Source organism: Salvelinus sp. IW2-2015, linkage group LG20 (assembly GCF_002910315.2).
Source record: "Salvelinus sp. IW2-2015 linkage group LG20, ASM291031v2, whole genome shotgun sequence".
In the NCBI taxonomy this organism is placed as follows: domain Eukaryota; kingdom Metazoa; phylum Chordata; class Actinopteri; order Salmoniformes; family Salmonidae; genus Salvelinus; species Salvelinus sp. IW2-2015.
Genome location: NC_036860.1, coordinates 52,256,135 through 52,269,626, shown reverse-complemented (window position 1 = coordinate 52,269,626; position 13,492 = coordinate 52,256,135). Strand labels below are relative to the sequence as shown.

Below are 13,492 nucleotides of genomic sequence, written 5' to 3'. Positions count from 1 at the left end.
ATATTTTCCTTTTATATAGGAGAACAGGTAAGTTACAGCCATCTATATGTCATCCCATTCCAGGGTAAATGATCCATAAATCAAATAGTCATTGGCAGAGAGCATATGCAGAAGCTAAGAGTGGTTAAGAAAAATAATACCCCCACTACTACAGTCTGRGGACCATAGTTGAGAGAGGAATACTGAAATGTAACGCTTCCCATTTGTATTCTGGGCAGGTACCTTTATTCATTTAATGAATCTGGGTTCTATTTTGGAGGTGGTAGATGGTGCTAAGTGAGGATCCGGTGCATTGAGCTTAGCCTTATTCGTTAACACTTAAGCACCGGTGACGCCAGACCTATTCCTACCTTATGCTACTGTAGGTCCATGAGAACCTCTCAATAGCCAGATGTGTTAGATTAACACTTTTTCTTAAAAAATTACTTCTATTGTGTTCTCATTCTGAGTCGTCGATATGCTCCTGTCTCTAATGTGAAATGACCGCTTATGTTGCCAGGTCTGGTCAAAGAACCTAATCAGACGGATGTGCGATGTGCACAGCTGATTGGGATTTTAAAGAACATGTTCTCCTATGTAGATATAACTGATTCCACAACTCTAAACACCTTTCTCACCATTTCATGTTTATCTTGGAATACGGTCCGTGCCTGATGTCTGTCCTCATTARATTACATATTGGGTTCTGTGTTGTTTTTGTAGATGTGTGTGCTGCAAAGGGCAGCTAGTGTCTGTGTGTGGGGAGTGACTGTGTCCCCTCTCCTCCAGATCATGTTCCAGGCATATGGGGACAAGCAGGGTCCTCTACATGGCATGCTCATCAACACCCCATATGTGACCAAGGACCTGCTGCAGTCCAAACGCTTCCAGGCCCAGTCCCTGGGAACCACCTATGTCTATGACTTCCCTGAGATGGTCAGACAGGTACAGACCGTGACACAACGGCCCACAGTGGTCTCCGTAGATGGTAAACATACAATCATGTGTTTTTGTTTCATTTAACTAGGTAAGTCAGTTAACACATTCTTATTTACAATGATGGCCTACCCCGGCCAAACCTTAACCTGGACGACGCTGAGCCAATTGTGCACTGCCCTATGGGACTCCCAATCACGGCCAGTTGTGATGCAGCCTGGAATCGAACTAGGGTCTGTAGTGACGCCTCTAGCACTGAGATGCAGTGCCTTAGACCGCTGCACCACTRGGGAGCACTGTTTGGGGTCAATTGCATTTCAACTCGGTCAATTCAGGAAGTTAATTGAAATCCAATGCATGAAATGAAGATTTCACATTGTAAAATAATTGGAAATGTCCAATTCATTAATTAAAATGTCGAACCTGAATTGAAATTTAATTGACCTCAACCCTGCATGTTATCACTTTCCAGTAAGTTTGTTATATTAAGAGTGAGCAGCAGTCCCTCGTGTCTCTGGCTCCTCTTTCCTCCAGGCTCTAAAGAAGCTGTGGCAGTCCACTAAAGCCTTCGCCCACCTGCCCAAATGCCCTCTGCCCTCTGAGCTGCTCACTTTCACTGAGCTGGTCCTGGATCCACAGGGACAGCTGGTGCAGATGAACCGTCTACCAGGAGGGAACGAGGTGAGAAGTAACTCCTTTTAAAGTTGCAGTTCCATTTCTGATCTGTAGGTGTCTCTGTGTTTCTTTGGCAGGATTGTTCAGTAACTGTTTGCCAGGGTATTGTCTTTGTGAAAATGCATACAACAGTCATGTCTCGACTACATAAATGAATGTGAACCTGTGTGTGTCCCTCTAGATTGGCATGGTGGCCTGGCGGATGACCATCAGGACCCCGGAGTACCCGGCAGGGCGTGAGATCATTGTGATCAGTAATGACATCACACACAAGATTGGTTCGTTTGGGCCGCAGGAGGACCTGCTGTTCCTGCAGGCCTCAGAGATGTCCAGGGAGAGTGGCATTCCTCGTATCTACATCTCTGCCAACAGCGGTGCCCGCATCGGCCTGGCAGAGGAGATCAGACACATGTTCCATGTAGCCTGGCAGGACACGGCAGACCCCTACAAGGTCAGCTGGCAGAAGGGGGCATAGCGGTGTAGACCTTCTATTGAAGAATTGAAACTATTTTGATTTGGAGATTAGTGTTGTAGGTCTCTGTTAGCAGATGGTTCTATTGTGATGCTGTTTTGTACTGTAGGGATTTACTGTTGTTTTGTCTGTATTGGTGTATTCCATTGGGGACCACGTTGGAAACAAGTGATATTAGCTTTAACGTGGAATCCCCTGGGTTGTACTCGGTGCATCTTTTCCCCCCAATAAATTAATCAATCAAATCAATCTACCCAAGTATGTATGTATGTATGTATGCCCCTCGCAGTCTGCTGATGCAAAGTCTGTTTCTCGCCCCAGGGCTTCAAGTACTTGTACCTGACCCCTCAGGATTACAAGAAGGTGTCAGCCCTGAATTCTGTTCACTGTGAACACATAGAGGATGAGGGAGAGTCCAGGTGAGTCCAGACCTTACCTCTCAGCCATATTTTTATTCACTGTCACCCTATTCAATACAGATAATACATCCAGCTCACTGGATTAGGCCAATGGAGAAACTGTAAATCTACAAATTAAGAGAATCAATGGACTGCATGAATACACATGACAAGCCCCTTGTACAATGGGAGAAGTGGAATAAGGAAAAGGATGACGTGATGATTTCCACGAGAAAGGCGTGATGTCTGACTGAGCCTTTCCTTGTTCAGGTACAAGATCACTGACATCATCGGGAAGGAGGAGGGTCTGGGGGTGGAGAACCTGAAGGGCTCCGGGATGATTGCTGGAGAGTCCTCTTTGGCCTATGACAAGGTCATCACCATGAACCTGGTACGCACCGACGCACTGGATGTTCCGACACACACAGGCCTACGCACAGCACTTATAGGAATGGTGGACTTAACACCTCTTTAATTCGAAACTGTCTTTCATGTCTAAGTTACTACTTAAAGACAAGCTCCGGAACTATGGCGACTACGAAGTATATTTTTAAACATGGATTCAGARGTGATGGATGTGTCAATGTGTAGTTCATACATGTAGAATATATGAGCAGAATTACTGTCTTACATCAATTTGCAAAGAAATCCCTATATTGAAAGCGGATGTTTTTCTGGAAGCTGTGACGTGCCATTTTCCCCCACCTGGGCCAGCCCCTTAACAATTRGAGTTCTAGCCAATGGGCTTCAGTCCTTCGCCATTTGAGTAACAGCTAGCAAGATGCACACACAGCAGAGAGAGAGAGCAATGACATGGTGCACGTATATCTGCAGATATGAACTTTGGCTATTTTTAGAACTACTGGCTGAAAAGTATACAGAAGTACCGGAGAATCTCAGAGGCAGAGGATGGCAAATCTAAGAATTGGTTTACCCTGATCACTAACATGCACTTGACCAGTGGTTTCCTAACCAGACTGTGTGCACTTCTCTCTCCAGGTGACTTGTCGTGCAATCGGGATCGGAGCCTACCTGGTTAGGCTGGGTCAGAGGACCATCCAGGTGGAAAACTCCCACATCATCCTCACTGGGGCTGGAGCACTCAACAAGGTAAGGGCCAGTATCACTCCCTCTGTGCTAGCTGTACCTCATGGCACACAAAACTGAAATACTGAGAGAGATTCTGCTTGGATGCAGTGTTCAAATGAAACTTTATTTGTCACATGCGCCAAATACAACAAGTGTAGACCTTAACGTGAAATGCTTACTTGCAAGCACTTAACCAACAGTGCAGTTCAAGAAGAGTTAAGAAAATATTTACCAAATAAACTAAAGTAACACAATAACATAACAACAACCAGGCTATATTCAGGGGGTACCGGTAATGAGTTAATGTGCGGGGGTACAGGTTAGTTGAGGTAATTTGTACATGTAGGTAGTGGTGAAGTGACTATGCATAGATAATAAACAGTGAGTAACAGCAGTGTACAAGACAAATGGGGGGGGGGGGGGGGGTGTCAATGTAATTGGCCATTTGATTAATTGTTCAGCAGTCTTATGGTTTGGGGGTAGAAGCTGTTAAGGAGCCTTTTGGTCCTGGTACTGCTTGCCGTTCAGTAGCAGAGAAAACAGTCTATGGTGACTGGAGTCTACATATAGGTCCTGGATGGCAGGAAGCTTTGCCCCAGTGATGTACTGGGCAGTACACACTACCCTCTCGCTCTTTACGGTCATATGCTGACCAGTTGCCACACCAGGCGGTGATGCAATTGGGTCAGGATGCTCTCAATGGTGCAGCTGTAGAACTTTTTGAGTATCTGGGGACCCATGCCAAATCTTTTCAGTCTCCTGAGGGGGAAAAGGTGTTGTCGTGCCCTCTTCACAACTGTCTTGGTGTGTTTGGACCATGATAGTTCGTTGGTGATGTGGACACCAAGGAACTGGAAACTCTCGACCCCGCTCCACTACAACCCCGTTGATGTTAATGGGGGCCTATTCGGCCCGCCTTTTCCAGTAGTCCACGATCAGCTCCTTTGTCTTGCTCACATTGAGGGAGAGGTTGTTGTCCTGTTCACTGCCAGTTCTCTGACCTCCCTATAAGCTGTCTCATCGTTGTTGGTGATCAGGCCTACCACTGTTGTCGTCAGCAAACTTAATAATAGTGTTGGAGTCGTGTTTGCAGTCGTAGGTGAACAGGGAGTACAGGAGGGGACTAAGTACACACCCCTGAGGGGCCCCAGTTTTGAGGATCAGCGTGGCAGACGTGTTGTGTACCCTTACCACCTGGGGATAGCCTGTCAAAGTCCAGGATCCAGTTGCAGAGGGAGGTGTTTAGTCCCAGGGTCCTTAGCTTAGTGATGAGTTTTGTGGGCACTATGGTATTGAACGCTGAGCTGTAGTCAATGAACAGCATTCTCACATAGGTGTTCCTTTTGTCCAGGTGGGAAAGGGCAATGTGGAGTGCGATTGAGATTGCGTCATCTGTTGGGGCGGTATGTAAATTGGWGTGGGTCTAGGGTTTCCGGGAGGATGATGTTAATGTGAGCCATGACCAGCCTTTCAAAGCACTTCATGGCTACCGAGATGAGTGCTACGGGGCGGTAATCATTTAGGCAGGTTACCATCGCTTCCTTGGGCACAGGGACTATGATGGTTTGCTTGAAACATGTAGGTATTACAGACTCTGTCGGGGAGAGGTTGAAAATGTCAGTGAAGACACTTGCCAGTTGGTCTGCGCATGCTTTGAGTACACGTCCTGGTAATCCATCTGGCCCCGCGGCTTTGTGAATGTTGAGCTGTTTAAAGGTCTTGCTCACATCGGCTAACGAGAGCGTTATATCACAGTCATCCAGAACAGCTGGTGCTCTCGTGCATGCTTCAGTGTTGCTTGCCTCGAAGCGAGCATAAAAGGCATTTAGCTCGTCTGGTAGACTCGTGTCACTAGGGAGCTCACTTCTGGGTTTCCGTTTGTAGTCCGTAATAGTTTTCAAGCCCTGCCACATCCGACGAGCATCAGCGCCGGTGTAGTAGGATTCAATCTTAATCCTGTATTGACGCTTTGCTTGTTTGTTGGTTCGTCTGAGGGCATAGCGGGATTTCTTATAAGCMTCCGGATTAGTGTCCCGCTCCTTGAAAGTGGCAGCTCTAGCCTTTAGCTTGATGCGGATGTTGCCTGTAATCCATGGCTTCTGGTTGGGATATGTACGTACGGTCACTGTGGGGACGACGTCGTCGATGCACTTATTGATGAAGCCATGACTGAGGTGGTGTACTCCTCAATGCCGTTGGATGAATCCCGGAATATATCCCAGTCTGTGCTAGCAAAACAGTCCTGTAGCGTAGCATCCACATCATCTGACCACTTCTGTATTGAGCGAGTCACAGGTGCTTTAGTTTTTGCTTGTAAGCCGGAATCGGGAGGATAGAATTATGGTCAGATTTGCCAAATGAAGMTCGGGGAGAGCTTTGTATGCATCTCTGTGTGTGGCGTAAAGGTGGTCTAGGGTTATTTATTATAATTCTTTCTTCCTCTGGTTGCAGTGCAGCGTCTGCAAAGGGACATTGGTTCTTTGTCTGAATAAAAGGTATATTCAGCTGTAGCACTCACCACCATGCATCACTAACAACAAGACTACACATAATTAAATGAACCATTTATAAAACAGTTACCGTGAAGGCTTTTAATTGTCCTGTTTTTTTTAAGAATAGGCAATGTTCATGTGTGCTTTATGCACTGTGCTCTGTCATCTGTGACGCACATAGATTGTTCCTTAGTTGATGCAATTAACGCATTTTCATTTTAATTTGGAATTTCACTATTAATATGTATTACTCGGTCATGCCATTTATTTTGCAGTTAATTTAAGGAAGAGGACAAAGTGTGTAGTTTTGTTACTGTGTACTGTAAGGACAGAGCGTTGGCCATTGGATAGATATCCCGTAAGAGATCTCCCTCTGAAATAGTATGGAGGCAGGAAGACTGCATCACGTCTGAATCTAACAATACAAATTATAATGGTGTTTTCTGATCCCATATTATTCTCTCACTCAGTGTGCAGTTTTCCACCTCAGTGATCAGGCCTTTTTCGCCCTTGTTCTGTGGTTGAACCCCCCCCCCCCCCCCCCCCCCCCCCCCCCCCTCGTCTCCCCAGTCACACTGCTGCAGCTCCTGGTGGAATAATAGAAAGAGAAGCGTCAAGTTGTTGTTGGCATAGAAATAGCAGCGTGATGCCTGAGGCTGCTGCTGGGGCGAAGGACACCCTTATCATTTCTCTCCAATCAGAATGAAAAGTTTTGCTGAGGCAGATTGTTTTCTCTCTCTCTCAGGGCTCCACTAGCACTGACTACCCACTGCTTTCCCCATCTCTCTACCTCCGTCTCTCTTCCCTTTATCTCTCCTCAGTCTCAGCATTAACATGACTTTATAACAAATTACATGACAAATCGCCGCATGACAAAACACAACATGCGAGTTTCCATTTGCAGGTTTTGCTGCAAGTTCGTCTGTGTGTGTGTTCGGATGCTAGAGAAACATCAGAAGATTATGTAATATATCACAATTTTACAAATGTATTGTGTTACAGTAAATGTTTAAATGGGAGACTATAGATTTACTGAGAAATGTATACATTTACCAGTGCAGCGATAAATCTATAGTTTTTCCCAAATGGATGTCACTTTGATGGACCGTCCATTCAACAATAATATGGCAGAAAAATGTACCAAGACATTCACTATAACATTGCCTTCATATTATATCCCCATAGACTCCCTGGTTCACCAAAGCCGTAGATAGTCTGTCATCTAAAGACACTCATTTCATTCACTGATGGACATCTTTCTCCTATTTGTATGGTGACTGGATAGTAACTACTGGTACAAATATCCCAGTCGGCCACTAAAAGAGCCTACGTCCCTCTCTCGTGCCTCCACCCTACCTCTTTTCTCCCTCTGCTGTGGAATGTTAATGAACCAAGGCCCAGCCCGGTGGCACAGAGGCCCTGTGTCTGCCTGTCAAGGTGACTGCAATGCTTCCCGGGGCCACGGGCTGGCCTGACAGCTTTAGGAGAGCACCCAGGATTTGTAGCCAGGGACATATCCATTAATGGGAACAGAGAAAGTAAATGATGGTGAAGAGGTAAGAGCTGAGTGATCAACGAGCACCTCTGTGTTTTACGGAACTGTGTCCCCTGCACGGCCGCCTGTGTATGTGTGGGGAGGTTAATGGGTCCATGCCATCCTTCATTAGCCTCTCACACCAGGAGAGKRMCACAATAAACCAATATACACGCACACATACAGGCAGTCTCATACACATGCTATTCACTGTGTGTGTGACCATGTGTGTTTTTGTGTATGTGTGTGCGTGCTCATAAACCGGCTGTGAGGCAGTGTGCGGGCGGGCAGCTCTTTGTCACAGCTCCTGTCGATTGTGTCGGGGAGGAGAAACCTCGGGTATTAATTCACTCTGGAGGTTACAAATAACCCCTGGGAGAGAGAGCGCTGGATGCTAGCGGCCCCCCGTGACCGCCGTGATGCAGTGATCCCTAGCCACCGATCGACAGTATTGACGAGGCGGTGCCACGGTGGGGAGCAGGGGGGGTCCCTGTCCCCTTTCAGATGTGTGTGTCATCCTATTGATCCACAACCCCAGGGACCAGAGCCCTGGTGACACCACCCTTTATCCTCAGCCCTAAGCCTCAACGGGCTTGGTTCACTATGCCCTGTTTGGGAGAAGAATGGGTGTCTCAACATAAAAATACCCATTATTGTATATCTAGTGTCTACATATGGTTGGAGGTCTCTCGGCTTGTAGTTTGTAGGGAAATTGGCTTACATGGTTTGATACTACCAAGGAAGAATTAGCGATTATTATACAGAATATGACATCACCCCCATCTTCTTTCCCGTAGGTGCTGGGTAGAGAGGTATACACCTCCAACAACCAGCTGGGTGGGATTCAGATCATGCACAACAACGGTGTGACCCACAGCACTGTGTGTGATGACTTTGAGGGAGTCCACATGCTGCTGCACTGGCTCTCCTACATGCCCAAGGTAAGCATCAGCTGTTACTGTCAACATGTATTCCACTGTCCATTCATTTAGGCTTAACCAATGCAAATGTACCTTTATGCTGTTAGCTACTCACAGTGAAGCTGTGTTAAATTCAGAGGCAATGTTTAKATTTTTTCTACGAGTTCTTGATTGTTTGTCCCCCATAGGACCGATCTAGTCCTGTGCCCATCATCAATGCCAAGGACCCCATAGACCGGCTGGTGGAGTTTATGCCCACCAAGGCTCCCTATGACCCCCGCTGGATGCTGGCAGGACGCCCCGGCCAAAGTAAGTAACCCCCATTTTTTTTTTTTAGTTTTTTTTTAGTTTTCTTCTCAGATTAATATTTCTTCAACATTTTACAGTACCCCACAAATGAGAAATAACTACTTTTCACTTACAACATATTGTAAACTTTGTACCTCACTCATCACCAACTCTATCTAATCTTTCCATCGCTGTGCAATAAAGGATCTTATTATTATTGTTATATTAACAATAACAACTCACGTGTACAGTAGTCATTCATCCTCTCATCCAGTCTCACTAGTGCTGCCTCAGCAGGTGTGAAACAGCAGCTGATTGTCATTTAAAGGTTGACATGCGATATGCGCTGCTATCGTTTTGGGCAGATCTCCTTGAGGTCAGGGGTTAAACTAATTCCTGACTGTTAGAGAGGGTTATAGGCTTGCTGTAGGGGGGATATTCCTCATTCAGACAGTGTGCGAGACACTGTGAATCCTGGGCTCGCTGGATGGATGAAGAGGTGGAGATAGCAGGGGAATGGATGGCTTAGGTTTTACATGCATGGACAGGCCCGAGCAGATTCCATATCAGTGTAATTACAACTTTGGGCAGAGGAAGCAACTGAGGGGCGGTGCGTGAGGCAGACCAGTCCATGTCTTTAGCTGTGATGAGCGGGGAGCCTTAATTGAATGGTAACCTCTTGGACTAGCCCTGTAGCTCTGTCGCTCTGTCTGCCAGGAACAGCAGAGCTGAGCAAGGCTCTTTACAGAAGATTAGAGATTCTGTTCAAAATATAAAACAAACTCTGCTTTTGGCCGCATGGATATGACATGAGTGTATGGTCAGCATCTGGAGGGAAAAATGTATTATTCTGCCAAATAAGGGCAAATGGTATTTCTCATTTACAGATGTTTACTTTGTAATAATCAAATATTAAAACTCTCTCTCTGTCTTTCTGCAGCTCCAAAGGGCCCGTGGCAAAGTGGGTTCTTTGACCATGGCTCATTCATGGAGATCATGCAGCCTTGGGCTCAGAGTGTGGTGGTGGGCAGAGCCAGGTAAGGAACCACATCACTCCACTATTTCTAAGCAATATAGACACTATTAGTCCTTTGTCAAACATACCAGAGCATTAAGACCAAGTCATTCTCGCATGTCCGCAGAGCTTCAATGGTCATCTTGGTCACAACATAATTTGTTGAGAATGTACAGTGGGGAGAACAAGTATTTGATACACTGCCGATTTTGCAGGTTTTCCTACTTACAAAGCATGTAGAGGTCTGTAATGTTTTATCATAGGTACACTTCAACTGTGAGAGACGGAATCCAGAAAATCCAGAAAATCACATTGTATGATTTTTAAATAATTAATTTGCATTTTATTGCATGACATAAGTATTTGATCACCTACCAACCAGTAAGAATTCCGGCTCTCACAACACCTGTTAGTTTTTCTTTAAGAAGCCCTCCTGTTCTCCACTCATTACCTGTATTAACTGCACCTGTTTGAACTCGTTACCTGTATAAAAGACACCTGTCCACACACCATCAAACATTCCAACCTCTCCACAATGGCCAAGACCAGAGAGCTGTGTAAGGACATCAGGGATAAAATTGTAGACCTGCACAAGGCTGGGATGGGCTACAGGACAATAGGCAAGCAGCTTGGTGAGAAGGAAACAACTGTTGGCGCAATTATTAGAAAATGGAAGAAGTTCAAGATGACGGTCAATCCCCCTCGGTCTGGGGCTCCATGCAAGATTTCACCTCGTGGGGCATCAATGATCATGAGGAAGGTGAGGGATCAGCCCAGAACTACACGGCAGGACCTGGTCAATGACCTGAAGAGAGCTGGGACCACAGTCTCAAAGAAAACCATTAGTAACACACTACGCCGTCATGGATTAAAATCCTGCAGCGCACGCAAGGTCCCCCTGCTTAAGCCAGTGCATGTCCAGGCCTGTCTGAAGTTTGCCAATGACCATCTGGATGATCCAGAGGAGGAATGGGAGAAGGTCATGTGGTCTGATGAGACAAAAATAGAGCTTTTTGGTCTAACTCCACTCGCCGTGTTTGGAGGAAGAAGAAGTATGAGTACAACCCCAAGAACACCATCCCAACCGTGAAGCATGGAGGTGGAAACATCATTCTTTGGGGATGCTTTTCTGCAAAGGGACAGGACGACTGCACCGTATTGAGGGAGGATGGATGGGGCCATGTATCGCGAGATCTTGGCCAACAACCTCCTTCCCTCAGTAAGAGCATTGAGATGGGTCGTGGCTGGGTCTTCCAGCATGACAACGACACGAAGCACACAGCCATGGCAACTAAGGAGTGGCTCCGTAAGAAGCATCTCAAGGTCCTGGAGTGGCCTAGCCAGTCTCCAGACCTGAACCCAATAGAAAATCTTTGGAGGGAGCTGAAAGTCCGTATTGCCCAGCGACAGCCCCGAAACCTGAAGGATCTGGAGAAGATCTGTAGGGAGGAGTGGGCCAAAATCCCTGCTGCAGTGTGTGCAAACCTAGTCAAGAACTACAGGAAACTATGATCTCTGAATTGCAAACAAAGGTTTCTGTACCAAATATTAAGTTCTGCTTTTCTGATGTATCAAATACTTATGTCATGCAATAAAATGCAAATTAATTATTTAAAAATCATACAATGTGATTTTCTGGATTTTGTTTTAGATTCCGTCTCTCACAGTTGAAGTGTACCTATGATAAAAATTACAGACCTCTACATGCTTTGTAAGTAGGAAAACCTGCAAAATCGGCAGTGTATCAAATACTTGTCTCCCCACTGTATGTAGTTATAGAACAGGATCTTGTTTGAGCCATGCAGGAAATATATAAGTGGCCTGAGATCTTTCCTCTGTTGAAGGTCATGCAAGTCGATCTACATTCTCCAGTACTGAAACCCTCTAGCCTTTTTTCACATGAACCCATGGATACCATTTTTATGCATCTGTGTCCAGCATGAGGGAAGTTGAAGTTAGTTTTGTCAGCCAATGCTAATAGCTTAGCACAAAGGCTAAACATTTACATTTAAGTCATTTAGCAGACGCTCTTATCCAGACGACTTACAAATTGGTGCATTCACCTTATGATATCCAGTGGAACAACCACTTTACAATAGTGCATCTAACTCTTTAAGGGGGGAGGGGTTAGAAGGATTACTTTATCCTATCCTAGGTTTCCTTAAAGAGGTGGGGTTTCAGGTGTCTCCGGAAGGTGGTGATTGACTCCGCTGACCTGGCGTCGTGAGGGAGTTTGTTCCACCATTGGGGTGCCAGAGCAGCAAACAGTTTTGACTGGCTGAGCGGGAACTGTACTTCCTGTAACTGTACTGTACATGGTCTTGTAGCGGATGCGAGCTTCAACTGGAAGCCAGTGGAGAGAGCGGAGGAGCGGGGTGACGTGAGAAACTTGGAAGGTTGAACACCAGACGGGCTGCGGCGTTCTGGATGAGTTGTAGGGGTTTAATGGCACAGGCAGGGAGCCCAGCCAACAGCGAGTTGCAGTAATCCAGACGGAGATGACAAGTGCCTGGATTAGGACCTGCGCCGCTTCCTGTGTGAGGCAGGGTCGTACTCTGCGAATGTTGTAGAGCATGAACCTACAGGAACGGGTCACCGCCTTGATGTTAGTTGAGAACGACAGGATGTTGTCCAGGATCACGCCAAGGTTCTTAGCACTCTGGGAGGAGGACACAATGGAGTTGTCAACCGTGTGGCGAGATCATGGAACGGGCAGTCCTTCCCCGGGAGGAAGAGCAGCTCCGTCTTGCCGAGGTTCAGCTTGAGGTGGTGATCCGTCATCCACACTGATATGTCTGCCAGATATGCAGAGATGCGATTCGCCACCTGGTTATCAGAAGGGGGAAAGGAGAAGATTAATTGTGTGTCGTCTGCATAGCAATGATAGGAGAGACCATGTGAGGATATGACAGAGCCAAGTGACTTGGTTTATAGCGAGAATAGGAGAGGGCCTAGAACAGAGCCCTGGGGACACCAGTGGTGAGAGCACGTGGTGCGGAGACAGATTCTCGCCACGCCACCTGGTAGGAGCGACCTGTCAGGTAGGACGCAATCCAAGCGTGGGCCGCGCCTGAGATGCCCGACTCGGAGGAGTGGAGAGGAGGATCTGATGGTTCAAAGTATCAAAGGCAGCCGATAGGTCTAGAAGGATGAGAGCAGAGGAGAGAGAGTTAGCTTTAGCAGTGCGGAGCGCCTCCGTGACACAGAGAAGAGCAGTCTCAGTTGAATGACTAGTCTGAAACCTGACTGATTTGGATCAAGAAGGTCATTCTGAGAGAGATAGCAGGAGAGCTGGCCAAGGACGGCACGTTCAAGAGTTTTGGAGAGAAAAGAAAGAAGGGATACTGGTCTGTAGTTGTTGACATCGGAGGGATCGAGTGTAGGTTTTTTCAGAAGGGGGCAACTCTCGCTCTCTTGAAGACGGAAGGGACGTAGCCAGCGGTCAAGGATGAGTTGATGAGCGAGGTGAGGTAAGGGAGAAGGTCTCCGGAAATGGTCTGGAGAAGAGAGGAGGGGATAGGGTCAAGCGGGCAGGTTGTTGGGCGGCCGGCCGTCACAAGACGCGAGATTTCATCTGGAGAGAGAGGGGAGAAAGAGGTCAAAGCACAGGGTAGGGCAGTGTGAGCAGAACCAGCGGTGTCGTTTGACTTAGCAAACGAGGATCGGATGTCGTCGACCTTCTTTTCAAAATGGT

The 13,492-nt window shown here is 46.7% G+C and overlaps 1 protein-coding gene across 8 annotated transcripts in view; it reads left to right on the top strand.

Annotated features, from left to right (window-relative positions):
• The window catches only part of acaca (acetyl-CoA carboxylase alpha), a 60,351-nt gene that overhangs the window by 28,265 nt on the left and 18,594 nt on the right, over nt 1–13,492 (top strand). For all 8 annotated transcript variants that reach the window (XR_011481777.1, XM_024012146.2, XM_024012151.2 and 5 more), the window contains 9 exons: nt 769–924; nt 1,450–1,596; nt 1,772–2,041; nt 2,384–2,481; nt 2,731–2,851; nt 3,460–3,570; nt 8,373–8,516; nt 8,684–8,804; nt 9,724–9,820. Coding sequence is in view for 7 of the 8 variants with exons in the window: in XM_024012146.2 (XP_023867914.1) it covers nt 769–924; nt 1,450–1,596; nt 1,772–2,041; nt 2,384–2,481; nt 2,731–2,851; nt 3,460–3,570; nt 8,373–8,516; nt 8,684–8,804; nt 9,724–9,820 (1,265 nt within the window). In the remaining variant the exon portion in view is untranslated. The remainder of the gene's footprint in view (nt 1–768; nt 925–1,449; nt 1,597–1,771; nt 2,042–2,383; nt 2,482–2,730; nt 2,852–3,459; nt 3,571–8,372; nt 8,517–8,683; nt 8,805–9,723; nt 9,821–13,492) is intronic.